Source organism: Colius striatus, chromosome 20 (genome assembly GCF_028858725.1).
Source record: "Colius striatus isolate bColStr4 chromosome 20, bColStr4.1.hap1, whole genome shotgun sequence".
Taxonomy (NCBI): domain Eukaryota; kingdom Metazoa; phylum Chordata; class Aves; order Coliiformes; family Coliidae; genus Colius; species Colius striatus.
Genome location: NC_084778.1, coordinates 4,917,654 through 4,945,289, shown reverse-complemented (window position 1 = coordinate 4,945,289; position 27,636 = coordinate 4,917,654). Strand labels below are relative to the sequence as shown.

Here is a 27,636-nt window from a genome sequence, read left to right as displayed (position 1 = left end):
AAACCCCCTCATGCTCCCCAGTCCAAATTGCCCGTGAGTGCTGGTAGCAGGCTGTGGCACTTTTCCCTCCTTCCACAGGCAGGGAAGTGCTGAACAACTTCTCCCATTGCTTCCCTCTGACTGCTTCACTGCTCTGCTGCAACTGCACCTGCTGTGGCAGAGGGTGTGAGGAGGAGAGGAGGGAGGTGTGGTTTGAGGTTGGATGGACAACAAAACCAAGGAGGGGAGAATGAGCCTTTAAACCTCTGCATCAGTCTCATTCTGAAAGCTGTTTTAAGCACTGGAAATGTTGAAAGACAATCAACTGTGGGAGCAGACCCTTGAGATTCTGTGACTGTGGTTTTTGAAGATTGAGGAATTTGATAAGACAGAGGCTCAGGGGATTGCTGTCTGTGGCATGGTCACACCCTTAGCCTGAGGTTCTTAATTCAGTCACAGGCTTTGGCATTGTTTACTGTCTGTTAATGTCCTGCCACCTTGGGCCTCTGCTCTGCCTTGTTATAACCTGGATTTTCACCCTTGCTGGGAAATAGTGGATTTAAGACCTTTCCTTATTGCCCTAAATATAAATAAAATCTCCAGCTTAGTGTCTCTGAGCTGTGGTGTTCTTGTGCTGTCTGTTAGGATGGCGTGTGGCACTTGGCTCGAGAGGAGCAGTCCCAGCCCTGGTAGTGGGAGGTGAAGTGTTTTCTCTGGAACCCTCTCAGCCCATAAAAAAGAGACAGGTGAACTTGTCAATGTTTATTAATGTTTATTAGCAGTCTGCACATACACATCTGCTGGGGTTTTGCCAATTTCACAGCATGACCTCAAAGTTTCCAGCCAGCTCAGGCACTGCAGGGGACTCAGTCTGTGTAGGGACAGCAGCCCTGTGGCTCTGACCCATGGCTGCAGTGGAAGCAGTGCCACAGCCACACGGTGCTTGGCCCAACTCTGGGGCCAGACACCAACTGGGGAGGGGTTTGCATTCAGGAAACAATTTGTTCTTCAAAGACACCCTGAAGTGAGGGGCTGGAAGGGAGAGGTGTTTCCTCACAGAGGGAAACAAAAGTTTGCCATTTATTCCATCATCCTCCTCCAAGCAGACAGTGTCATGTCACTGCTGGGAGCTGTGGGAGTGCTGCTGGGACCTCTCTGACTCTGAGAGCCACCCTGATCCTGGGCTTCTCAGTGCCAGTGTTGAATGGGCCCCAAGGGGGCCAGGCAGGACGTGGCAGGGGTTAGACAGGGTGAGACGGGGTCAGCTTGTTCCGCAGCCTCTCTGCAGCAATGTCTGCACAGGGGCTGGGGGCAGAGGGAGTAGTTTTTCTCGTCCCCCGAGGATGGTGACCACAGCACACCATCTTCAGCAGGCAGCTCTGAAACTGGGCAGGGAAAAGGCAGATTAGGGGTTGTGAAGGAAAGGCAGAGGCAGAGGGGTGGATGCTCCTCACCCCCTTGGATTAATAACATTATCCTTGTATTAATGTCCATATTCATTCCCAGCCCAACTGAGTGGTTTATTGATAATAAACATTTCATTCTGTTTGCCTTGTGTGTTCAGTAAGCAGTTTGTGATCTAAAATGACCCCATAAAATCATGGAAGCAGAAAATGAGCCCTTGTTCTGGCTCAGAGGCTGCTCCCTTTCCATTTTATTCCCCAACACCTTGCTGCTTTTGCAGCCACACCTGGCATGAGCCTGTTTCTGTGCCTCCAGCGAGGGTGGGAGTTTTCTCTAGCCCTGGAGTTGTTCTCCAGAAGCCCCAGAGAAGCTGTGGTTTCGTTAGCTAGTGCCTTTCTCTCCCACCTGTTTGTTCATGAAGACGTAGATGATTGGATTGTAGACTGTGGCGGTCTTGGAGAAGTAGGAGGGCAGGGATGCCAGAGCAGGCTGGATGATGATGTCTTTGGTGGTGGCCACCACCATGGCAAACGTGCTGTAGGGCAACCAGCAGATGAGGAAGGCCAACACCATGGCGACCACCATGCGTGTCACCTCCCGCTCCGCCTGCTGTGTTGTCTCTGATTCCTGCTGCTGGGCTGCAGCCTGGGGAGAGTTTTGCAGAGAGAGATGTTTGTTAATGCCTTCCAATGGCAGTTGGGTGCCCTGACCAGCCCCAGGAGATGTCAGCTCCATCGACTGGCGTAGAAACCTGCTGTCAGGCTCTTCCTCTCCATGGGGATGTGTCTCCAGCAGGTTTGTGAGCTGAAAACCACTCCCTCCCCTGTGCTGGCCGTACTTACCCCTCTCAGGGTCAGCAGCAGGTTGGTGTAGGAGAAGAGAATCAGGCTGAGGGGCATCACGAAGCAGGTGACAAACAAGGCCAAGATGTAGCTGTTGTTGTTGCTGCCACCTGTGTACCAGTTGGGCCCACAAGATGTTCTCAGACCTGGAACAAGTAAGTTTCAAAACAAGCCTAAACCAGTGGTGGGCACAAACAGGGGCTGGGTGACAGAATCCAAACCAGCAAATGCCGTGCCCTCAGCCTTGCCCAAGCGCTGCTCCCTTGTCCATCCCCAGTGAGCTGGAGCTCAGCCACGGTGCTGCGGCCCAGCTCGAGGGAGGAGGGTGATTTGTTGTGGTGTGCAGCATTGTGCCAGGCCTCTACACAGGGAGATTTGGGCTGGGTCTGTGCTGGATGCTGCTGGGTGGCCTCCAGCTGCCAGGGGAGCTCTGATGGCCATGAGACATGTAAGAGCAGCTGCAGCACGTTGTGTGCAGTCAGTAACTTCTGAAGAGCAACCTCTGCAAGGGGATTATTGACTGACAAGCAGGAGCTGTTAACATTTTAAATGCCAGCATAGACACTCTCCAGCTACCCAGTGCTTGGACACAATATACCAGAAGATGAGACTGAGGAGCCCAAAGCACATCTTCCCTACCTTCAGGCACGTAGCTGCTCCAGCCCAGGAGTGGTGGGGTTGTCCAGAGCAGGGACCAGCTCCAGGTGAAGGCACAGCCACTGACAGCATGTCGGTGCTGGAACCGAAAGGTTCCCAAGGGTCTGCACACCACAATGTACCTCTCAAAGGCCAGGATGGCCAGAGACCACAGCCCCACGATCCCTGGGGAGAAGAGGAGAGTTTGTGTCTCAGGAAGAGGCGCTGCCTCCATGCTGGAGCGTGGCAGAAGAGCAGGGGGAGCTGTAACAGTAGGCAGGGATAACTGGGAATATTTGTCCCTTAAGGTTGGCAATGGGGTGTCTGTGATGCATCATAGTTGCAACCACAGTTTCTCCACTGAGGTTTCCTTAACAATTTTGTGCAGTTTCATGTTTCTGGTGCCTGCAAAACCATCTGTGTGCTGAGACAGCAGCCAGGACACACGTGGAACATCCTGAGCAAGGGCCCCCGATGGGCCCAAATGGCATTTCGTGCCAGGGCAGAGTATATGATGGCTTGGTACAGCCAACCATCTACTCAACCCTTCCCTGCTCTAAAGAATAGCTGAAGGACATGAGTTTTACATCATTCATGAGAGGATTGACTTTAGGAGACGCATTAAGCGGGTGAGATGCTCCTCCAAACATCTTTGCTAAACACAACAGCACTAACCAAACACCCAGCCAGCTCTGGAGGTTTGTGTCCTTACCTGTCAGGGAGACCATGAAGCCCTCCAGCTCACACAGCTGTTTGCCAAGCACAAAGAAGCCATTGATGTTGTTGCTGAAGCTGACGGAGCTGCCGCAGAGCGTCACCAGGAGATTGGCCACGGCCAGGTTCAGCAGGATGTAGTTGAGGGGCGACCGGAGCTGCTTGTACCTGATGGAAACCACGATGACCAAACCATTGAGAACCGAGGCAGAGAGCACCACGCTGCCCATCAGCACGGCCACCCACAGGTACATGCTCCGTGGGGCCTGGTGGGGCCACTGGGGACCATCAAAGGGCCCTGGGGTCCCATTGGTTGGGGGCTTCTCAGAGCTGTTGGATGGGTCCATGGGTTTTCTGCTGGAACAGCAGAGGGCTGGTCTGACTGATGCAGGTGGCCCTCCCCAAAAGCAAAGCCTCTTTATGAGGCAGGAGGGTCTGAGGGGAGCTTTGCATTCAAATACCTTAAGCTTTTTTTTAATCTGAATGGTTTGTCCTCTCACCCCTCTTTGTGTAATCAGCTCTTTACTCCACAGGGGATAAAGAGTGACTTTAAGAGCCCCCCAATCTGATGACTCAACAGTGCATCATTTAATTGAGTAAATAGATTGATTGGTTTAGGTTGGATTTTTTTCCCCCCTCTGTGCTTCTCAGCTGCCTCCCCCCACCATTCCTTGTGCTGTGGGTTTTCTGGGCTGCAGGTTCTCCCATCCCATTAACCTGTGCTGGGAGAGAGACATGTAAGAGGTTCAGTAACCTGTGCTGGGAGTGCAGGAGCTGACCTCTGGACCACCACCAGCTCAGAGCCAGGTAGCCCATGGGGTGGGAGGTGCTGGGATGGGGGCAGAGGCTTCTCCTCCTTTCCCTTTCATAAAAGTGAACATGCATGCATGTGTATATGTGTTTGTAGAGTTGCATACAGTATGTGTAGTGAATTCTGTATGCTTTGTTGATAATTATCTATTGATAATGGTTATAGCAGGTGTTTTATACACAAACACATTGTGTGAAATATTTGCAGGTAATAATCATATGACATAGACTCTATAAAGTGCATTTATATAAAATATATAGATACAGATGTAAATGTATATAAGGATCTATATATCTCCATTGTTGGAGTTTCCAACAGGGCTTCTCCCACCACTTTGTGGGGCTGGGACTGGACACACAGACACACACAAAAGCAGAAAGTACAAAATAGCACCATCAAAAGTCACAGGCCACACAACCCCCATCACATCCACACTTGACCAAAAAAACCCCGTCTTCAAACACCAGCACAAGGTAAGGAAAGCAGTGTTACAACACTCTAGGTACCACCCAGAGACTGTGGCAATGCATCAATCCAAGTGTGGAGAGGCCCAAAACACAGCTTTGGGTTGGGTCTTCCCAGGTGTTACTGGGGTGCAGTTCCAGTCATGGTTTCAAAACCCACAAAAGAGAAACTGGAGCTAATGTAGAGTGCTCTGCAACCTTTGCTCTTCTCCTGCCCAGCTTACTCTTTGGCATGATTTGTGATTGGGATGAAGGAATGATGCTGTGCCATGCAGTACCCAGTTGGATCTTCCCCAGCAGGCAGCTGTCTGGTAGTGAATGTGCTTTAAAATGTAACCATTGGTATTAGGAATAAGAGGTGGACCCAAGCTGGGGCCATAAATACACCCCAGGCTTGGCATTGAGGGGTGAGTTATGTCTCCTCTCAAAGTCATGGGTCAAAGAGCAAGGGGTCAGGATCAAAGGCCAAGGGATGGAGGGCAAAGGAAGAGCTCAAAAGTGAATGGGTTGGGTCAAAGGTCATGTTCAAAGATAATAGATAAAGGGCACGGTAAAGGTGTCAGTGGGGGATCAGTGAGATTAATGGGGGTCTCTATGGGCTGTAGGGCAGACAGTCAATGAACTACACACATTCCAGGCCTGCATGGCACCAGAACAGCCAACACAAAGGCAGAAAGAAATCTGTTACCACAAAACGCTTGTGGTTTCAAACAAGCATGAACAGGATGATTAAGGCACAATCCCCAGTTCTAGTTTAATGTCTTGTGGCTGTGTCAGCAACCACAGCAAAGAACACAAGGTGCTTGTGAAGCTGGGAAATGTGGTTAATTATGCACCATGTTAGAAATGGCCATTCCCTGCCTCTCCTATTTTTTGAAGCCATGAATTCAAGAACTGTAACTGTTTCTGACCAGCCTTATTTTGTCAATCCCAACCAACCAAACTCCCCACAGGTCTGTCATGAGGCCCAAGGGACAGAAGGGAGAATAGGAAAGAAACTTAACTCCTTCCCTAACCTAAGAAGGCAGAAATAGTGAAGTAGCACAAGGCTGTTTTGCACAGATAACCACAAGCAAGGAGGAAAGAAGGTAGTGAAGCTGCTTGAAGCTCCCACCAATAGGAGTATGTGTCTATGTGTCTGTGTCTGTGTGTTGAAGCCAACAGAATCAAGGAGTTAATGCAGTGGACAACTGAGGAGTCTATCACAAAGACCCCCTGGGAGTAGTAAGTGACCATCCCAGTGACTGTAGAAATGCTGAACAGATGCAAGATAGCAATGAAAGACCATGAAATAATGAAGTGTAAAGGTGTAAAAATATTTCTTGGCATAGGTGTGGTTGTGGTAACTAACCCCATGGAATGGATTGAATGGGAATGGTTTAATGTACAAAATAAGTGTAGTTTTTGCCTTGTGGCATGCACTGTTGGTTACCAGGCCCCAGATCCCTCCTTGCTCCACCTGAGAAGTGCTGTGAGGTGCTGAGCTCACACCCTGTGCTTCCCATGCAGAGACACTCAGAAGCTGCAGCACTGGCAGTGATCTTCCCTTTTGTTTTCATTTCCTTTTTATTTTGGGTTCTCATTATAAATATTAACAAATCTGACAAAAAGTACACAGAGAGATAATACTGAAATACAAAAGTCTTTTAGGATGCAGGTCAGGACAGTTTCTGCAGCCTTCACAGGGTAGCAAAACATTGGTATCAAACATGTCACGAGGCCTGGCATGACAACCACCACTCTGCATGCAGCTGGGACAGGCAGACGGGCTGTCTGCTTAGAGAAGATGGGGGTACAAAGTGAAGGAACCCACTCACCCACCCACCCACCCACACACACACATACAGAGCACGTCCTACTCCATCTCTGGGGGAAACCAGTTTTGTGGCAAGATGTGCTGAAACCAATGAAGGATTGAAACTTTGCAAGAAGGGCTGCACAGGCACCCTGGTGCTCCTGCAGCTCTCCTGCAAGCTCAGACCCAAACCAGGTTTTAAGGTGCTGGACCAGTGACAGAGAGGATTAGAGGCAAATATCCTGCTTGACACACAGCCAGCATTCAAATAAAATCCATGGGTAGCTGTAGAATGCTTTACAAATAGTAAGTTATTAAAAAAGCCCCTGTGAAGGTTGTTCCCCCCCCCCCTCCCCAAACCCCCATATCAAACAAGGTGGAACATGGTCATCACTTGGGAAAGTAAAGGGAGAGAAGTCAGCAACACACAGCAACACAGCTCCAGGGCTCAGAAGCTGGAGACTGAGACCTATGGGGAACCATTATTTAAAGGCTTTCAAAGCTTCTGGCAAGGTGCAGCATTTCACAGAACGTTTTAGCTCATCCCACCCTTCTTGAGCCTGACTGTGTAGCGACTGCACAACAGCCTGTGCTCGGTGGGATGAGGATGCAGAGATGGGCCAGAGAGAGCCACACAGGATGAGAACTGGGACTACTATTATATTACTATAATATTCTTAGTCTGCTGTACACAGCCATCTGGGTTGGATGCTGTCTGAGGCAGAAAATTGCCCAAGCTGACAGGCGTGCTGGAGCTGAGCATCTCTGCCCCCACAGTGCTGCTCACAGCAGCAACGCCTTGGGTTGGGTTTTAGGTAATGGCACGAATTGGAAAGGGATGAGTGATGGAAAAGTGACAGAAATGTTCACCCTGGAAGCTGACTTTGCTGAGAAAAGAGCTGTGCTGAGGCCTGGCTGTGTGGCTCAGGGCAGGAGGGCGTGCTTATGGAAAGAGAGCAGGTGCGGTGAGGGCAGTGCGTGACTGCACCGTCAGTCCTGGGGAGGAGGAATGGGCAGAAGCTTCACTGAGCTTTTTATTTTGCCCCCCTCTTCCCCTTCTGCAACTGTGAAGCTGCCCCATTCTGGAGACCATGAGAGGGAAGCCGTGGTCTGCACAGCACCTTCAGCTTGCTGGGTCACTTCACACGGGGTACTGGAGAGGACGAGCACAACACTGCAGGAAGAAAAGCAAACGTCCTGTCAGGGGACACAGTCATTCCAAGGGAGGAGCTTTAAATGCATAGGTCCAAACCACAGAGACTGACAAACCACCAGGAATATGGCACAATCGCCTTGAGAAAACAGTTCCAGGGTTTAGTGATGCCTTTTGCTCATATTAGACACACGAACAGAGGCTGATGCATTCATTTTTGCCACTGAATCGCAAGGCAGCGAGAAGGTAATTCAGTACAGCAAAGACTTGGAGAGGAGTCAGAACTGCAGTGCATGCAGGCATGAGGTGTCCATGGTGTGTGCATGCACACACATGCTTGTGAGTGTGTGTGTGTGTGTGGGGAGGGTGTGGGAGGGTGCAAAGAGGCATTTTAGACAAGCCTTAGGAGCCGGGACGTGCTGAGCAGAGCGAACCGCTGCTGCCTCGTTCCCTGGGAAGGGTTTCCCTGCAGCCAGGCCGTGGTGGGGGCTGTCCCAGTACCACCATCCCCCGTGCCCAAAGCCCTGAAGCAGAGCAGTCCATGGGCTGTGGGGCTGTGCCTGCCCCTGGCAGCTCAGTCGCTGAGGACAGCCCCTGGCAGCTCGTTTGTCAGCGTGTGCCAGCGCTCGATCTTCTTGTCTTTGTTCTTCAGGCAGTCGAACCAGTGCTTCAGCCGCTCGCCTTTGGCATTGATTCCCAGCACGACTCCACCTTGAGAGAGAGAGAGACAGAGAGAAGGAGGTGGGGGTGAGCATCAGAGAACCATTTTGATTGGAAAAGACCTTTAAGATTGAATCCAAGCCCACCCGTGGCCCCCAGCACCTCATCTTTGTGTCTTTGCAATAGCTCCAGAGCTGGGCACTCCCCCAGCTCCCTGGGCAGCCTGGCACAGGGGCTGACAACCCTCTCAGGGAAACAGCTCTGCCTCAGCTCCCATCTAAACCTCCCCTGGGGCAACTTGAGGCTGTTTCCTCTTGTCATTCATTACTGGGGAGCAGAGACCGACCCCCAGCTCACTGCAGCCTCCTGTCTCCCCTCAGCATCCTCTTCTCCAGGCTGAACACCCCCCGTTCCCTCAGCTGCTCCCCATCAGATTTGGGCTCCCCAGCTCTGGTGCCCAGCTGTGAACATGCTCCAGCCCCTCAGTGTCCTTCTTGTAACGACGGCCCCAAAACTGAACACAGTGTTTGAGGTGCTGGGGGATGGAGCCAGGTCATGCAGTCACCCTCACAGCACCCACTGCCGGGACCTGACATGGCACAGGGGCAACCAGAGCTCAGCTTTCCTGGCCCCCCCATGGCTGGGGTCTGGGACCTGGCCCAGGCTCTTGTGCCAAGGGCTGGATGCTCACTGCAATTACAATGGCTGTCAGAGATACCGGGCACTTGTTAGCAATAAATCACAGTGACCAGTAACAAAACAAGAGGTCTAGACACCTGACAGAGACAAATGAAACCTCCCTCTTAAACCTGTTTTTTATTCAGAAGATCTGAATAAAAACACAAGAGGAGAGCGAGATGTGTCTTCTCCCTGCTTGGGTGCTCCTTGCATGGGGGATGTCTGAAACGGGCTGGCTGCAGGAGAGGAGGTGCAGGAGAGACATAAGCAGACTGGGAACCCAGCAGTAAGGACAAACCAGGAGGCCAGAGAAGTGCAGAAAAGCAGCAGATGAAAAGGGAAAAGGCCCAGAAGGATAAGATTAAAAAATACCCAGCAGCTAGAGAGACCCAGAGTGCCCCACTCACCTATGAAGTCATTTGATTTCCCGATGTCATAGTCCCACACTGTGACTTCCAGGGTCTTTTTTGCCAGGTCACCGTGCTTTATCTCATAGCAAAACTCCTGTTGGGAGCAGACACAGACAGGCTGAAGCCATGCTGAGGCTCCCCATCCTCCTCCTAGGGCTGCTGCCCTTTGCCACTCTGGGCAACTCAACCCCTCATCTAATGACTGAGGTTGGGGGTTGGGTTTTTGTCCCTTTTAAGACCAAGGAGAGCCCTTCAGCAAGAACCACTGCTGAAAACCCACCTCATTGAACTCGGGGTTCAGAGTCTTCTTCTTCACAGCTGTCTTATGCTTTGACTTCTTGTCCTCATCTGGTTTCAAGTAACTGCAACGAAACAGACGCAGGGCAGTGGCACAGGGCTGCTGCACCCCCTCCCACAGCCTGGGCACAGGCTCCTGAGCAGAGGCAGAGGCAGGACTCAGGTGGCTGTCCCCCAAAACTGCAGCTCCCTCCTGCCCTCCCCTGCTGAAACACTGGAGATGGTTGGAATGAAGCAGCATTTCCCCACCCTGGGACAAGAGAGTGGCTGGCTGCTATCAGAGAGCACGGATTATCCCGTCTCCTGTCCCTAGGGGCCACTGGCACCACACACATGCTCACAGCTTCCAAAATCAAAGGCTCCCAGCCCAGAACCAGTCCAGACTCAGGAGTGTGCAACACGTCTGCTCATCCAGAGCTTTGCCAGGAGACAGCAAGCACACACAGGCGTGTGAGGGGGAGCAGGAGCCGGGGCAGCGGCGGCAGGTTCCTGCAGATATTGTGCAGTGCAGCAGCAGCGCTGGGGAGCAAAGCAGAGAGAAAGTGTCATCAAGCAGAGAGGGCACCTGAAATCTGGGCCAGGCTAAAGCCAGTCTGTCATCATTTTGTGTTGGTGCTGCTCCTTTAAATATCAGTTCTGCTTCCTCGTTACACTTTCCAGATCTTGCTCATAATTAACAAATTAGGGCTTGTACCAAGCAGCATCACTTGTGGATCTGCTCTGACTCCAGCCCTGCAGATACAATCTACAGCAGAGAGCACAAGGGGGGGCCTAGAAAACGACTGTGTGCAACAGGAATTATGTTACCTCAGGGACTGAACCTCTGATGAGCACTTAAAGCAGCAAGAGTGGGGTTTTCTGCAAACACATCCCCTCACAAAGAGCAATTGAACAGGAAGGCTTAAGCTGAACTCCGTGCCTGGCCTCCCAAGTGGGGCTTATCCCAGTAGTTCTGCCTTAACAAAGTTCCCTCAAAGGGCCAAAGGCTGGGGATAGGGACGTGGGATGGGCACAGGAGGGACTGACAGCCCTTTCTTGCCACTGGCCCTTCTGCTTTGCACAGAGTTTGAAACATGCCACCTAAAAACCAGGAGCTGTGGCCATGCAGAGCCCTGTGCCAGCCTCTGCTTCAGCAAAGCCTCCTCTTCCTCAGCAGCCCTGCACAGCCCCTGCATCACACCAGCTTCCCTGAGTCACCTGGGTGAGGCTGAGGGGCCCGTGACAGTCACCTTCAGGGCTCCATGCTGGTATTTTTCAGAAGGAAGGCACTCCCAGTCATTTGCACTGGAAAGCAGCAGCAGGCTGTGAAATGGCCCTTAAGGCCTCCCAGAGCCACAGGCTGCTATTAAAGTCCTGACCTAATTACACACTGGTATTAATTAGAGCCTTTCCAGGCCCTGCTGGGGGCTGGGCTGGGGTCTCCTCTCCTCTTGGGACGTGGGGCAGAGGAGGAGGGAATGTCTCGCAGTGCCACCAGCCAGGAGGGCCAGACTGACCCAGCCCCATCCCAGCAGGGACAGCATGGGCTCAGAAGAGTGAAAAGGCTGTGGGTGTTGCTGAGAGCAAAAGCAAAGGTGCTGCAAGGTGCTGAGTGAAATCAGGACCATCAGTCAGGCACAGGCACTGCCCTGCCCGATGGGCACCTCCCCTCACCACGGAATGAGCCCCACCACCCGTGCTGGGAGCCGTGCCACCAGCAAACCCCCACCGTGCTCATCTGCTCTGGGCCACCCGGCCTGTCCCCAGGGCCACATCCCCTCTCCCAGGGAAGGGCAGTGCCTGAGCACGGCAGAGGGGCACCACAGCTGCTGCGTGGCAGGGAGGACGTGCTGCTGTGGGCTGGGCATGGCCACGGGCCTCCTGGCAGGTCCTGCCCTCACCTGCCTCTGAGAGGCTGTAAAATAACTGCCAGGGAATGAGGGGCTTGGGGCAAACAGGAGCTGCTGCCACCATGCCCTCATCAGTTGACTCCCGCTGCAGGGAGAGGCCCTGGCATGGAGCAGCACTCACGTTTTGACATAGGGGTCGGAGTAGCCGTTGGCGTCCATGGCAGCCAGGTGGGCACAGCGGATGATGCCCACCAGCAGCCCCTGCTTCTGAGAGCTGTACTTGAGGGAGATGAGGATCCGGCCACGCTCCTCCAGCGACTTGTCCTCTGTTTTATCTATCTGAGGGGAGGGAATGCACCCAGTCTGGGGGCTGCTCAGGACACAGCCACAGCCAGACACCCACCTCCCTGGCACGAGCAACGCTCTCCCCATCCCCGATCACATTTGAGGGGTCAAACTACCCCGTATTCCCACGTGCCACGGGGAGAAGCTGCTGTATCTGCAGGCCCACAGTGGGTTAAGCTGCTCTCAATGCCCCCACTCACCGGCAGCTGCTTCTCCAGGCAGATGTTGAAGTTTTTGGTCTGGTTGGGCTTCAGTTTCTTCAGCGGGATCCTCGTCTCCCCAATGAACTCGTTGTGGCGGAACTTGTCCTCGTCACAGACAGAGATCCTGCAAGAAGCACAGAGTGAGCAGGGCTGCTGAGGAGAGGGGAGCCAGTGGCAGGAGGCCCTACAGGATCCCCCAGCGAGGGGACAGCTTGGAGGCCACCATTCCCCAGGCACTTCTCACAAGCAGCTGGAGGCATCAATCCAATGCTCCAGCCCAGCCAGGGCAGCTTGTGGTGTTCAAATGCAACACTCAGTATCTTGGGCCGCTTCACCATGGCCATCTCTCCTGCTCAAATCCCATCTGGCCAGTGCTCCTGCACCCCTGGGGATGGCTGGCACCTGCCAGAGATGGGGCTTCCTCCAGAGAGGTGCTCAAAACCCTGAACATCACAACCCCACAGTGCTGAGCTGCTGTGTCTAACACACTCCCCAGCCCAGGCACTGTTGGAAGAGAGACACAGGGCCTCAAGCATCTGAATGGCTCTTCGATGAAAACATCAAAGTCATCAGTCACCAAAGTAAAACTATTCTGAGCTACTGGCAGCCCATCTGCACCCTGCCCAGAGAAGCTGCTCTCAGGCTGTGTGGGGGTGCCAGTGTCCCTGCAGGGCTCCCTCCCCTCCCACCCGAGGAGCTCAGGCTCTTTTCCAAGTGTGGCAGCCCTCAGGGTGTCCCCTGGCTCTGGGGATTGATCTGCCAGCTCTGGGACACCCAGAGGGGTCCTCCATCTCCCTTCTCACTATGCAGACAAGCCTAGGAGGGATTTGCAGCCCCAGCCTGGGAAAGGCATCACACCTAGGGCAAGCAAAGCTCTCCCGCTCTGCTGGGGTCCTGGATGGGCTCGTGATGGCTGGGCAGCAACTGCCACGCTGAGCAAAGGCTGTTTTCTGTGGGAAAGCTATAAATGCCTTTCCCTGAGCTGGCAGCCAATGAGTCATTTCTGTGCTGCTTTCCCAGCCCGCTCGGGCGTCAGGAGAGACGGAAGAACAAAGTTAGTGCTTGCAGGGAGCCTCCGCTCCTGAAATCCCAGACAGGGGGCCAGGAAGGTGGGGGCTGCCTTGTGAGGGACCAGCCGTGCCCCTGCAAGCACTGCCTGGAGCTGGGGGCAGGGAAAGCCCTCCTGTGCCACTCCAAGCATCCCAAACCCCACACCCCACCAGAGCCACGCAGGGACAGGCTGGGCTCCCTGTCTGTACAACAAAGGTATCTCCCTTCCCTTCTCTCCTCTCATGTCTCACAGTGCCTTCTCATCCCTTTGCTGACTGAAATGGTGCCCATTCCTCAGGGAATCCTGACAAAAGGGACCTACTCACGAAGGGGTGAAAGTGATTAAAGCTAAGTAGTGCTCTGTGATCCCACCTCAGAGCAACTGATGGCACACAGTGCAGCACACGGTGCCTGGAGGCTTTGTCCTGGCAGGGTTTGGTCACCCTCATGCACAAGAAGACACTGAGAGCACCATGGGGATGGCTCAGTCACATAGCACAAGGGCCACCAGGGCTGGGGAGTGGCAGAGGAAGGGGGTTTGGGGAAAAAATAATACAAGTGGGAAGAGGTGGAAGGACGCTCTCCAGAAGCATGGCTGATGCAGCGTTACTATAGATACCTGCGACAGAACCCGCCCCACCGCACCAGCAGAACCCTCCAGGAGAATCTCAAATGCAGGCACAAGATTCCCCAGTTCCCTTCCTCCTCTCTTCTCAAGAACAAAGCTGAAAAAAGGAGCAGCAGCACTCGTCAGGCGCTGAGAGTCCCGCACCCAGCTGGGCAGAGCACGTGCAGGAAGGCAGCGTGCTCTGAGGGAAGGGGCTGCAGGAGTGGGGCCCTCCAGGGCAGCCGGGGCTCTGGTTTTACAGCCAGCAGCTGCACTAAGGGACTGCAGGGTTTGGTGCTGGTTTTACCTCTTAAGAACATGAGCAACAAGATCTTCCTGTCAATGTTGAGATACAGCCCAGGAGCAGCACAGGACAGAGTGCAGCTCCCTCCTGGGGAAGCCCCAGAACCACTCAGGATGGGCAGCATCACAGAACCATTTGGGTTGGAAAACACCTTTAAGATCATTGAGTCCAACCCTACACCTCACACTGCCCAGCCCACCCCTAACCCACAGCCCTCAGCACCTCAGCTGTGTGTCTTTTCAATCTCTCCAGGGCTGGGCACTGCCCCAGCTCCCTGGGCAGCCTGGCACAGGGGCTGACACCCCTCTCAGGGAAACAGTTCTGCCTCAGCTCCAATCTCAACCTCCCCTGGGTTGAGTCCATTTCTTGTCCTGTCACTCATTACTAGGGAGAAGAGACCAGAAGCTCAGGAAGGCAACAGCTGGCAAACTTTGGTGGTGGCATGGAGAGATGTCCAGCGTGGCACTGGGAGAGGCTGGAGAGTCCCACCGAGCCCTGTTCCACTGCCCATGGAAGCCCTTTGCTCTGGGACCGCCAGTCCCTGTGCAGCACACTGCAGCTCCCAGGCAGCACCAGGTCTCTCCCAGCTACATTTTCCTTTTGGCACCTCTGGCCAAGTCTCAGGTGGGTGCCCACGTGTGTGCTGATGCCCTGTCACCAGGATGGGTGTGTTTCACTCGGGCAGGTGGGCAGTGCCCAGGAGGAATGCAGCGAGTGCGTGGCAGATGAGCAGGCAGCTCCAGCCCCAGCCCTCCCTCTGGAAACAGGCAGAAGCCAACCACACCAGCTGGAATTCTATCACAAGAAATGGATGTGATGGAATTTTTTGTTGCCTTGGGTTAGATAATCAGCTCCATGACACACAGCAAGAGACACCCCTGGCAGCCACATTCACCTGCCAGCCTCAGCCCTTTAGCTCACACCCTCCCTCCCTCGTGTCTCTCTTTATTAAACCCAATCCTTCAAGCTCAGCTTTTGATGTGACAGCTACCACTGAAGGGGCCTGATCTTTAAGTTAAGGGCTACAGAAACCACCTTGGAAGAAGACTAAGCAGCAAGTGAACAATCACTGCTCATTAAACTTACTCTCCCTCCTACTCATCCCGGGCTCCTGGGTTACAGTCCTGACTCACCACGCAGCTCGAGCTCCACTGACTCACGACTTGTGCTCACACACATGCTCCTCTGCCTCTTTCCCAGCATGGAACTGGAAGAATGGGGGTCAACAAGCACCCTTTTCCACAGCACACACTCACACAAAATAGGCAGCAGAGCCTGGAGATGCATCTCCTGGATCTAAGATCTTTTATAGTCCCTGTAACAACTTGGGAGGCTCTGGATGGAGGAGCAGAAGTGCAGGTGATGCTCAATTGGTTTGGGGACAGGCCAGGAGAGATGACAGAAAAAGACAGTGTCCTGGGACTATCCAACTCTAGCAGAGGAGGGTTCAGTGCAGGGCTCCATCACAAAACACCCCCAAGCCTGAGCACAGAAATCACAGCAGAAGTTCTGGAGCAAACCTCATTCAGTGCTCCTGAAGAGAAGCAATTTGGGACCCCAGATCTCTGCAGTGTGCCTATTAGACCTGATCAAATACTATTTTGTGAATAATATATTTAATGAGTCATGATGTTTGTCAAACACATGATTAAACAAAGAATTCCTGGCATCCGTGGGCTAGCTGAGTATCACATGAATAATGCATCGCTTCGCCAGCGGATCTGGATATGAATAACTGTAGCCAATATCTGGCCAGCTCTCATATTTATTATGAATACAGTCTATTTATTACATATTACATGTATTATTTAAAATGTAGGCGACTGCATCTTGCCTATTGCAATTTCCCCTGCTGCATTTCTCTGCCTTCCCCCATCCTGCACCCTGACTTCCCCCCGCTGCACGCTGGCACCGAGGTGCTCACAGGGCAGATGGGGAGCAATGGTGCTTGTAGATGGGGACTGGAGGGTGGGATTTATCCCTAGTGCTGGCAGGGATCCTGCTCCTGGGCCCAGCACCTTTCTAGCAGCTCTGAATTTGTCTCCTCTCAGGCTGGTGGGTGGTTTCATTGCTATTAAGCCTTGGGCTAAGCTCAAGGATATTTAATTCAATGAATGGATGAGACCTTTCAGGATCCTCCCACCTGCTGCATTTCATGAAACCTGAAGTATCTGCTGTTTTTCCAGGGGGTTGATTCATTAACAAAATCCTGCTTGCCAGCACAATTAGTTGGGCTGCTTTCACCTCTCCTTCTCCCTTGGGGGTGGCCCTGCGTGGGGAGGTGAACCCCAACAGCTCCAAAGGCTTGGGTCTGTCAAAGTCACTGAACCAGCTCAGAGGAGGCTGCACAGGGATGTGGGGCAATCTGTCAGGGCTGGGGGCTCAGGCAAGAGGGCATCAGTTACTCTGCTCTCCAGGAGGATGCCCCAACTCTGGCCCCTACCATGAGGTCAGTCTCTTTTCCCCAGTGATGAACAACAGGACGTGATGAAACAGCCTCAAGTTGTGCCAGGGGAGGTTTAGATTAGAGATAAGGAGGAATTTTTTTCCCCTCAGAGGGTTGTCAGCCCCTGTGCCAGGCTGCCCAGGGAGCTGGGGGAGTCCCAGCCCTGGAGGGATTGAAAAGACACACAGCTGAGGTGCTGAGGGCTGTGGGCTAGTGGTGGCTGTGGCAGCGTGAGGTGAAGGGTTGGACTCCATGAGCTTAAAGGTCTTTTCCAACTGAAATGATTCTGTGATCCTGACTCTCTGAGCCACCAACCTATGGGCACACCCCACCAAGAGCCCAGGTGGGCAGGGAAGATTTTGGGGTACTTTTCCAGCGTTTTTGCTGTGTCACACGCTCTCAGAGCAGCAGAGAGGCCAAGGCTGGCGCCAGCTTTGATCTCCACTGCTATTTTTACATTAAAGAGACTTTGCAATCACCTTCCCTGCCCCTCTGTGGATCTCAGCACCGAGGAGGCCCTCAGGGAAGAATCACCTCCCAGACTGAGGGGAGCATCACTCATGCTCTTTCAAGTAGCTCCAGCTGCCTTGCAGGAGCCTCACCTGATCAGCCAAGGAACGTCACTGTTCTGCAGCTCTGGAGTCACTTTTCCTGGTGGAGAAGGAGACTTTGGCCAAGATGATGGGTGGAGGGAAGCAAAGCACTGAAGGCAGCACAATATAGGCCCAGGAGGGTGAAGGACCATTGCCACTGGTGTTATGGAGAGGTTCACAGGGGAGAAACAGCTCAGCCCCCACCAAAGCTAAAAATCCCCAGTGAACCTCATCTGCCAGAGACCCCCAACCCACCCATCCCTGCCTCATGTAAACCAAAGATCCCCCCTGAGCTGGGCAGGGAAGGCACAATCCAGTGGGTATCATTTCCCAGCCTTGCATCCTTCTGCTCAGTTAAGTTCCCACTGTTTCAAGAGGAGAAAATCCAAGCAAGGAATTCAAATAAGAAACGGATTTTTCTACCTTATGGCTGGTTTGCAAGAAGTCTCATCTCATCTAAACCTGCCTGGAGATAAATCAAATCTCCTCTGCCAGTATCTTCAACAACAAAGAGGGAGAAAAGAGGAGAGTGGGGAATTGGTCTCAAGGAAAATGAAGAGCACTTTAATTTTAGGCTCTGGCTCCCCCATGCAAGGTAAGAAGTGGTGCTCAGAAGCTTTGTTTTAGTAGGAGAATACCCTGGGTCAGGAGGTTGAGTTCCCACCTGAAATTCTGCCTAATCCCTTGGGCAGAGGAGCTGGGCATGTGCCCAGCACCGAGGGCAGGATGGGCCCTGCACCACCACAGCCATTTGTGCTTGGTACAGGAGGAGGCACCGAGTGCAGGGAAGAAGTTTGGTTCTTTAATTCCTCTCCAGAGTTATTTCCATGCAAAACCAAAGCCACAAGCCCCAGCCCTACAGTAAGGTCCACCTCACTGACTTCTCCACTGTTTTGCTTGCCAAACTTTCCCAGGGAGACACCTGAGCTCCTCTAAAACATCCAAAACAGCCCAGGGTCGGAGGGGTTTTAGGTCACCTCTGGTGTGCTGATTGCTGTGGTAACACCAGGGATTCCCCTCTCTGCCCCATGCAGAAAAGGGCTGGTCCTGGCACACAGGGATGTGCTAAGGAGGGATTCTGGTAGGGAGAAGGGCAAATCCAACCTGGCCCATTCGCTGCCAGGGAGCATCCCACACCTCCCTGCTGCCTCCCAGGAGCAGGTGAGCACAGCCCTTCCCCAGGGAGAAATAGCTACCAGGGCCCTGAAAAAGTGAGGGTCAAGCCCTTCTGCTCCCTGGTGTCTCTCAGCAACCAATTCAGCTGAACATCTCTCCACAAACCCATTTCCACGCTTGAAGAGGCCAAAAACTTCAAAGCCTGGAGTGAAAAAATGAAAAAAAATGCTCCCCAATAACAATAATAAAGCAGCAGAGTGTTTCCAGCCCAACAAGCCTGCAGCCCTTTCAGCATGACTAATATCCTCCCTGGGAAATAATCATCTGTGCTGCTGCATTTCTCATCTCTATGCACGCTGCAGACAACAGGTAGGCTCTGCCCAAATTCACCTCTGAGCAGGACCTTTGATAAAGCAGCTTTGTGCTCATGTCGTGGGGAAAATGAGAAACACCCAGGGTACCTGCAAATAAGGAAGGTTGGATTCCAGCCACGGAGCTGACACAGGCCTGAGGCCTCGGAGCAGGATGTGAAATGCTCCTTTGTTTGACAGACCTGAGAGCAAATCCTCCTGCTCAGCCCCGGAGCACAGCAGTGATGAGGCACTTGAGGCCACCCAGCACCCTCCCTGGGCAGAACCCAGCTCACTGCCTGCCCTTCCTCAGGTGGGACAGTGGCCAAGACATGAAAACCTTTGCCAAAGCCAAAGTAGCACTTCCAAGCCCAAATTGCCTCACCGTGCTGCCCCTGCCCACCTCCAGCACCAACCAGCATCTCCCAGCCTCCAGGAGATGCTGCCAGGAGGTGCTGAATGTGCAGAGACAGAACTCAACAGAGAGAATAAACATGCACAAACACTCTTCAGTGAGTTTGACAATAATTCACAGATGCCTCCAGCTTGCTTCCAAAAAGCTCAGCCTTGAAAGAGGCCCAGAGCATTCCTGGGGGGGATTTTCTCAGCAAGACATGACAGCAAAGCCTTAACACATGCCCCAGAGAGCTGGGTGTGAAGAGGTTAAAACCAAACACCACCCTCTGCACACAGGAGCTCAGTGAGTGAGTTATGAAGCTAATGACAAAGCAGGACCACGCTCCTCCCAGCCCAGGCTGCACATCAGCACCGGGGTGATGGATGGTGCAGGGCACACGTGTGAGCCGCAGGCTTTGGTGGGTCATAACTGCCCTGCTCTGTGAGCAGCCAGCAGGACCATCCCGTGGGGCTGTGGCCTGGGGGTCCCTGGGAGCTCCCCCAGGATGGGGAAGGGGCCTGGGGTGGCCCCAAGGGGAGGGGAAGGGAAACATCTGGCGCTGGGCTGGGCCTCTGCTCCCCGCCCCGGGCCCTACCGCAGCGTCTTGCGGATCATGTCCTCGTCGGTGATGCCGTAGTAGGTGAGGGTCTCGTTCCAGGTGGGGTTCAGGGTGTTCCTCAGCGTTTTGGTTCTCAGCTTATTCGCCTGCAAAAGCAGAGGGAGCGTGGTGAGGAGGAGCCAGCCCCAGGGCATCGCTTGGGCAGCGAGAGGGCAGGAAAGGGAGCAGAGTTTGAGAGGAAGGGGCAGTTGGTGCTGTCGTCTGCCCCGGTGCCATAACCCAGCTGGTCCTTGATGGAGTGGCTCAAATCACCCTGACTGCAGCAATAAGCAGAGGGGCAGAGACTCAGTGATCCCCTGGCTCATCTGCAGAGCAATCCAACCCTGCACCCTGTGCTGGAACAGCCAGGAAAATGGGAACCTCAGCCAGGGGACACAGATTTCATTTGTGCAGCAGGAGAGAGAGGAAAAAATGGCTTTTCAGGTTCATTAAAAAAATACCAGTTTGTTCTTCTGCCTGTTTATCTGCATTCCTGCCCCCAGCACAGCTCCTGTTCCTGCCTGACTCAAAATAACTTCCTTGAAATTAGTTTTGTTAGCAACTCTCTCCAGTGCTGCAGCTCAGCAGAGCGGGGCTGTCGCAGCCCCTCGTGTGCCTTGCACGGATGGGGCATCCTGGCACACACACACACACACATCCCCAGGTCAGGAGATGTTCATCTTCTTTCCCCACCAAACCACCCACTTCTGTTGGAGACAGGGGAAACAGAAGCAGAGAGCTGCAGGTTTCAGCTGGGGCTTCTCCAGCAACTCCCCAGCCTGGGACAGCCTGACAGAGCAGCAATTTTCCCACTAATTAGGCGTAAAGTCAGACAGTTCAGTGTCTGCCTCAGCCACTGCTGGGTGTGAGGAACTCTCAGGAAATCAATACTTTAAAGTTTTCCTTTTGAGATGAGCAGCTGCTGCTACATTCCTCATCTCACCAGCCCTGAGCTAAATGTGAGAGGGATGTGAAGCATGAGGTGAAGGAAAGAGCTTCTGCTTGCAGCTAAGAAGAGGGTCACCTTGTTGGCAGGTCTTTCTCTTCCTTAAAAGCACCTCAAACTCCCAGCTTCTTCCAGAGTGACTAGACATGGCCTCTGGCTGGAGGAACTGCCATGGAGGGACCATGGCACAAACTCACTCCCTAATGCCTTGTGCAAAGCAGCTGCTTGCTCTGGGTTTGATCTTTCAGCAGGACAGAAAGCCTCTGTATGTTGTGCTGTGCTTTCATTTAGGTTTCCAAAACCATTTCTGCCTCTGAAAGAAACCCAGGCCCCATGCAGTGCTGCAGAGGCTGAGTGAGGAGTCACCTAGGGCCAGGTTAGAAGGATACCCTGTGATGCCAAGGGGGTAACATGATGAGCATCACCCAGAAGCTCACGCTGCCCTGGACAAGGGACACAAATTAAACCAGAGGAACTGAGATCTAGGAATGCCTTTCTCTCTCCTCTGGAATGACCCAGTAGTCTGTAACAACTCACGTGGAGACTTGTGTGTGACATGAATGAATCCAACCCTGATTCCCATGATTCTGGCCTGGGCTCTGCCACAGGTACCTGAGAGCCCAAGGCTGGGACAGAGACACCCGAGGGACCTGGAGACTGGAAGAACTGTACAGAAACAACCAGCCTGGGACACATCCATGAACCCCTCAGATCCATGAACCCCTCAGATGTGCAGCCACCTCTCCCAGAGCAGATTTAGGCAGTGCTGTTTGAAAGGAGGCACAGACACAGAGCCACTGCAGAGGCAGAGGGCTGGGGGGAAAGGAGAGGGTCCCCTCTATGATCACTCCAGCCTTGTGGAGTCAAAGCTCCTGAGCTACCTCAGCTCAGAGCTTCCTTCCCCCTCTCTGGTCTCCATCACCTCCAGCAGAAATGCTAATCAATGCACATGGAAATGACAGATCATATCGCTGAGGAAAGCGCTCCCAGCTCTCCTCTTTCCAGCACAACTTGAAACGTGGTTAAAAACTCCCCCTACTACCCTGAACACTACAAATTAATCCAACTGAACTGTAACAAGTAAATATGCTTCCCCCAAAAAGGCCTTTTCTTTAGTGTAAAATACGAGTGCCATCGATATTCATAACACATACATGGAGCATTTAAATTCCACATCCCCGTCAGTTACACCGAGCTCTCACTACACATCAGGGTCTTTAATTACTCTTCTCTCCAGCAAATGCTGGACCTAAGTAGATGGAAATATTTCCCTTATAATTTATAGTCTGGTTTATTATGATCTGAAGGGCTTTAAATGCAAAAGGACCTAGTTTGTTTGTAGCTCCAGATGATTTCACTTGGTGCTTCGCAGAGGCTTCCAGAGTGCAGCATTCCCACCCTCTGCTCCCAGGGCAGTGGTTTACCAGAGAGGCACTTGCTACCCCTGCAAAGATGGATTTAGCCCCAATTCTTACCCCCTGCCATCACTTTCTCCTGAGTGAGAGCCAGGCTGGAGCCTCAAGATCTGACTGCAGCAACCAGCAGCCTCTGGGTGAAGAGCTTCTCCCTGGGGAACCCACCGGCTCTGATTTCAAAGGGAAAGGCAAAGCCCCAGGAAGGGAAAGAGAAGACAAAATGCATCTCACCTTGCTGGCTCCAGGAAGCAAGTGCAATTTCACATATGGATCAGCCAAACCATTATGGTCCATTGGCTTCAGGCCCTGGGGAAGGAAACAGCAAAGAACAGGAGTCGGGATGCGAGCGAGATGCTGGGGTGGCTTCACTGAGCCCACTGAATGATGCCCCTTTCCCTGGGATGGCAACTGCAGTTTCCTCAGGATGAGGGAAGGAGGAGAAGCCAGTTGGGGCTGGATGTGTGCTGTGCAGCACAACCCCAGCACACTCAGCCTTCAAATGTCAGCTGCAGCCTGTGCCAAGGAGGAGCCACCAAGGCTTCTCACCTGCACATGGCATCGGCCACAAAGCTCCTCTCTCTGCTCTTCCAGCAGCCAACTCTGACACCTCCATCACAATTAATTTGGGGGTTAAGCAAACCAGCACAGTGACTGTAAAGGTTTCAAATTACAGGGTTTTGTCATTTAATAATTGCTTATGAGCAAACACACACCTCTGCTGTTGTGGTGTTACTCTTAAGCGCTCCCCGAGGGTGTGATAGCACCTACCTACTCTTTGTTATTAAGGCACAGCTGAAGGAAGAACAGCTTTCAGGCCAGTGGGAGGCTGTTGCCAGCCGACTGCCATGGCATTTGCAGGGAGAGCTGGGGGTACCAGAGCACAAATGCAAAGAAACACTCACTCTGGCCACTCCTGAGGGATTTTCTACAAGACAGCTCATAAAGGATGACATGGATCATGTTGTTACAGCGATGCTCTGGGGTTGATCCTGCTTTGGGGCAGAGGGAGACAAATCTGCTCTTCTAAACAACCAGCAGGCTGAAAACTATCCAAGGTGATGTACAAACCCAGTCCAAAGCCATAACTGTACAGACTACGTGGAAACAAACTCAACAGGGTAAAGACACAACACAGGAGCATGAAAAATGAAGCCTAATTTTTACCACTCCTAAGTGGAAATGATACAGGCTACATCTTGACAGTCCTTGGATTATTTCCAGCCTGGCTGCAGGATCCCTGCAGGAATTATTTCTAGGCTGTCTGAAGGCAATCCTCTGCCTGGATCAGAGGTTTCTCTGCAGAGGTATCCAACCCAGACATGGAAATCGGGCTGGGTGATGCTGAAGACTCATCACATCCTCTGTGTGATGAGCAGAGATGTGCCTGGGATATATGAGTGTTTCCACCTGGCTGCAAAGCATTGGTATGGGCTGCTGGTGGGAAGGCTGTGGCCAATGGAAATGTAATCACCAAGGCCTGGTTTGGGCAAATTAGAGGGAAATTGCTTCCACACTTACATGTATGAAATAACACACTCAGCTTAACACACAGCACCAAGGCTACCCCTCCCTCATCTGCACAGCTCAGCCGAGGGTCTGAGCTGCTCCTGACCTTGGTGAGGGCTCTGCCTTGGAGACAAGCTGCCACCCCAAGGCAAGGGAGACCAAATGGTGCCCAGCAAAAAGGATTTTGCTTCTAAAGCAGAGCCAAAAGGATAAAAACATCAGCAGTGAAGGTAGGGCTGAAGAGCTCATGTTTAACTGCAGCATGTCCCAGGGCTGCCCTGGCCCTACAGAGGAGGAAGGCAGCAGAGATGGAGTTCAGGAGGAAGGTGCTGGCACTGGCTGCAGCTCCATGGGCAGACAGGGCAGTGAGGGGCTGGGCTAGTGCCCAGGCTCTGGAGGGATCTGGCCAGGGATGAACAATGCAGAGGCTCTCCCCAGCCCAGGTGCCCGGTGGCAAACAACATCAGAAGCAAGCAAGCAAATTCCCATGAAAACAGATGGAGAAAGACAGGCAGCTCTGTAATGCACCCATCAATTCAGTTCAATTACATTACCTTCTAAGGAGGCTATTAAAGGCTTTTTTAATAGATGTGCTATGGAAGATTGAGTGACAGGAGCCGGGAAAATGGCTCCTAATGTCACATCTACCTCCCTCCCATGTCACTTGATATGAGTTTGAATTTAATATGAGAGGCAGCCCAGACAGCTCTGCCCTGCCCAGCTGCTCCTGTGGGAGCTCACCTCTCCCAGGGACCCACAGCCTGCCTGGCACTGCTGCTTTCCCTGTGGGGAGGGACTTCCAGCCAAAAGCTGCTCTGATGAGCCAAGGGCCAGAGGAGGACCATGGGCTTCATAAATGGAGGCAGAAAATTGGCTTCACTCCCCGCAGCCCCAGCTCCAAGTAGTCGTCCTGTTGGGACCAAATTATGGGGCTGTGCATCAGGGCACAGGCATCAACTGGAGTTTCATCTCTTCCCTTCCTCTCCCCAACATCTCATCCCTGCTGTAATCCTGTGGAGACCCACAGCCCTGCTGCATCCCGGCTGCTGCCAGTTGCTCTCCCTGCCAGTGACATTTAGCTAATCAATAGGATTTAATTACAAGTCAAGCTAATTGGGCTGCCAATTAACACCATGCCAGAGACATACAGAAATCACAGGAGATAGATTTGTTCCATTATTTGCCCCACAACAAGTTGCCTGCCTGGTGAGCCTAAAAACCAACCTGGACCAAGGCATCCCACTCTAAGTGAAGTCTGTGCTTCCAGCCTGGCAGCCCAGAGAACTCACAGCTTCGAGATGGGAATTTCCCTGCAGTGATAAATATTTATAAGAAAATCCATAAGTAATGCTCAGTGCAGATCTCCAGCACTCAGCTGTGGTTGGAAGTGGGGGAGCATCCACATGCTCAGCAGGGTGGAATCTCCCAGGTGTTTTCTAGCTGCAGCTGCAGCCCAGGTAGACTGGGACAGGCAGAGCCTGCTCTGCCTCAGGCCAGGGAGCTGCCTGCACCACTGCCTGCACAGCCACCTGAGGTTCACCCTCAGCATCCTCCTCCTGAAAGCAGGAGACCAAAGGAGCTGCAGGAGAGCACAGCCCCAGAGTGTCTGCACTGCATCAGACCCTATAGACTCCCTTACAGCAGGTTTATTCTCCCATGGAGCTGAGCTGAGCTGCAATGGGCCCAAACTCAGGTGTGCCCAAAGTGTGAAAGCCAGGGTCCAGGCAAGGGCTGCTGCCAAGGCTGAAAGCCATCAGTGTGAGCGAGGTGGCTGCTGGTAGCCTGCCTGCTCCTGAGCCTTCTGCCAGCCATGGATCCCTGACAGTGCTGCAGTTGCCATGGCTCACCCCAGCATGGGCAGGCTGACAACGGGGCAGTGGGGAGCGGCACTGGGGTGCCCAACCTGCCCAGACCATATCCCATCTAAGGCAATGCCAAAGTCTAGGACTGTTCTAGCAGGTGAAGGCTGAAGGTGGATGCTCCTTGAGCTTTCACCCTGCAGAGGGAGAACTCACCTCAAAATCCAGATGTGGAATAACAACAGCCCTCCTCTTAATCCCCACACCAGGCAAGAGCTGCCTTCCACAATCAGCTTCCAGATATCCATCTGTTGGCATAAAGTGCCTGATGGAAGGTCACCTCTGTGTGCTATTAGGGAAACTGAGACACTGAGTGCCTTGACACACAGCCTGGGGATAGCCCCATGGCCACCAGCTTCCACACCCCTACTTCCCACAATAAAGCAAACCTCCTTTCATTCCTTACTCCAGCTCCATCCAAACCTGGGATACAGACTGACCTGAGGGTCTGGAAACACTCAGCATCTCACAGAGCCCGCTGTGAACATACACCAAGAAATACCTCAGCTGTCCCCTGGCACCCAACACCAGAGCAAGCCCCCTGTGTGGAGTGGCTACCCCAACCCCCTGCACAATCCAGCAGCTGATGGCTGTAGAGCAGAAAATCGGTGGCAGAGGACAACAGATTGGATTTAACCCACTGCTGGTGCCTCCAAGAGCCCAGCAACCCCAGAAGACAATAAAGGGACTCAGGAGGGACATCAGCAGATATACAAGTGCTGGAGATCAAAAGAGAGAGAAGCAAAAAGATCTAAAGGGAGCAAGAGGGTTGTTTGGGGAGAAGAAAACCACTTCTCACATGGCTGAAACAGCCCAGGTTTCAGTGGCTGCTGAAGAGACTGAGGGAGCCACTGGAGCTGGGACATATCCTGAGGGCACCTTCCCTGGGGGGCTGACAAACAGCAGCCAGGGCAGCCCCAGTCCAGGTCCAACTCTACAGCTCTACTGCTCGTGTCTACGCAGCCAAGGCCGGCTCCTGCCGACAGCACCAGGAGCCCAGCCCTTACCTTTCTGTAGCCAAGCTTTGGCAGCTTTCCCCGGGCGAGAGATGAAATGAGAGCGAGCAGATGGCAATGTAAATAAAGGAGAAAAATGGGAGAATGAGAGCAGAATGGGAATGAACAGGACTCAAACACTTGAATGTCAGAGCAGCGAGGGAGGGGGTGCCCACCCCCGAGCTGGGGCGATGCCGGTGCCACGTGGGACCGGGTCAGAACTGCTGTTCCCGTGGGCACAGCGGGGATCAGGGCTCTCCAGCAGCCCTGCCTTTGCTCTCGCTGCTGTTAGATCTAGCACTTGCTGCTTGCAGGTCTCCTTCCTCCCTGTCTTCCACCCACTGCAAACCCAATTAGAAATCTCCTCCTTGGCAGCGCTCCCGAGCGCACGGAGGGAAGCCTGACCCAGAGGCTGCCAGCAGAGTCACAGGCAACACGCAGGGAGGTGCTGGGGAGGGAAGTAAAACCCAGGGCTGCCTCAGCCCTGCCCTGGCAGCCCTGCCCAGGGAGACAAGGGTGCTGCACTTCCCCCCCAGCCAGGAGCAGCCTCACGTCTGCCAAGGCAGATGCCTCCACACTCACTCCTATGGCCAAGCTTTTGGGCTTCGGGTCTGACTCCAGCTGGGGAGGATGCTGTGGTGAGGATGTGCATTCTCATTCAGCACCCAGTGCATCAGGCTCTGGGGTGGGGGCTGCAAATAAGCCAGTTGCAGCTGGAGGGGAGAGGAGCATCCTATGAAGGCAAACAGCGTGGGCTGATCCTCTGGGGAGCCTGTTCTCCTGCAGTTTCTCCTGTCTTCTATCAAAACCCTACACCCCTTCCCACAATCTACAGGGACCCACCAACCCACCCCCTGTGAGGACTCAGCCCTTTCTGCTCTGATCCTTGGGCTGGGTGAAGCAGAGAGGAACCAAGCAACATCCAGAAGCACCTTCCATGAGCCTGGAGGCAGAATCAGGCCCTCAGTTATCTGTTCCTGCTCCAAAAATGTGCACAAACAACAAAAAAGAAACTCTAATTGCCTCAATCAGGCAGAGGCACCGAGGCAGAGCACGGGTGGCAACGATTAGCAGCATTTAAAAGAGCCATTTATAACGTGACAGCCGGTCACAGCGTCAGTCAGTAACAGCAGCGGCTGGTGCTTCGCTGAGAGGACTCTGGGATGAGCAGCATCCTCTGTCCTGCTGGAAGCACCCTGGAAGGTTGGGATGGAGGGAAAGGAGGAGGCAGAGG

The 27,636-nt window shown here is 53.2% G+C and overlaps 2 protein-coding genes across 2 annotated transcripts in view; both read right to left on the bottom strand.

Moving 5' to 3' along the window:
- Positions 1–1,220: 1,220 nt before the first annotated feature.
- Positions 1,221–3,922, bottom strand: LOC104558852 (pinopsin). Its single transcript, XM_010203592.2, has 5 exons — positions 3,574–3,922; positions 2,865–3,047; positions 2,226–2,371; positions 1,789–2,028; positions 1,221–1,364 (listed from the first exon to the last, which is right to left on the bottom strand). Exons 1-5 carry the CDS (start codon positions 3,920–3,922, stop codon positions 1,221–1,223), a joined length of 1,062 nt encoding a protein of 353 aa, XP_010201894.2.
- A 3,847-nt stretch (positions 3,923–7,769) lies between these two features.
- Positions 7,770–27,636, bottom strand: part of DOC2B (double C2 domain beta) — a 30,924-nt gene continuing 11,057 nt past the window's right edge. Inside the window, exons 3-9 of the mRNA XM_062012294.1 lie at positions 22,274–22,348; positions 19,679–19,788; positions 12,218–12,344; positions 11,854–12,011; positions 9,827–9,908; positions 9,544–9,640; positions 7,770–8,509 (exon numbers count right to left, since the gene is read on the bottom strand). Of these exons, the coding sequence (XP_061868278.1) occupies positions 8,373–8,509; positions 9,544–9,640; positions 9,827–9,908; positions 11,854–12,011; positions 12,218–12,344; positions 19,679–19,788; positions 22,274–22,348 (786 nt within the window). The 3' untranslated portion in view covers positions 7,770–8,372. The remainder of the gene's footprint in view (positions 8,510–9,543; positions 9,641–9,826; positions 9,909–11,853; positions 12,012–12,217; positions 12,345–19,678; positions 19,789–22,273; positions 22,349–27,636) is intronic.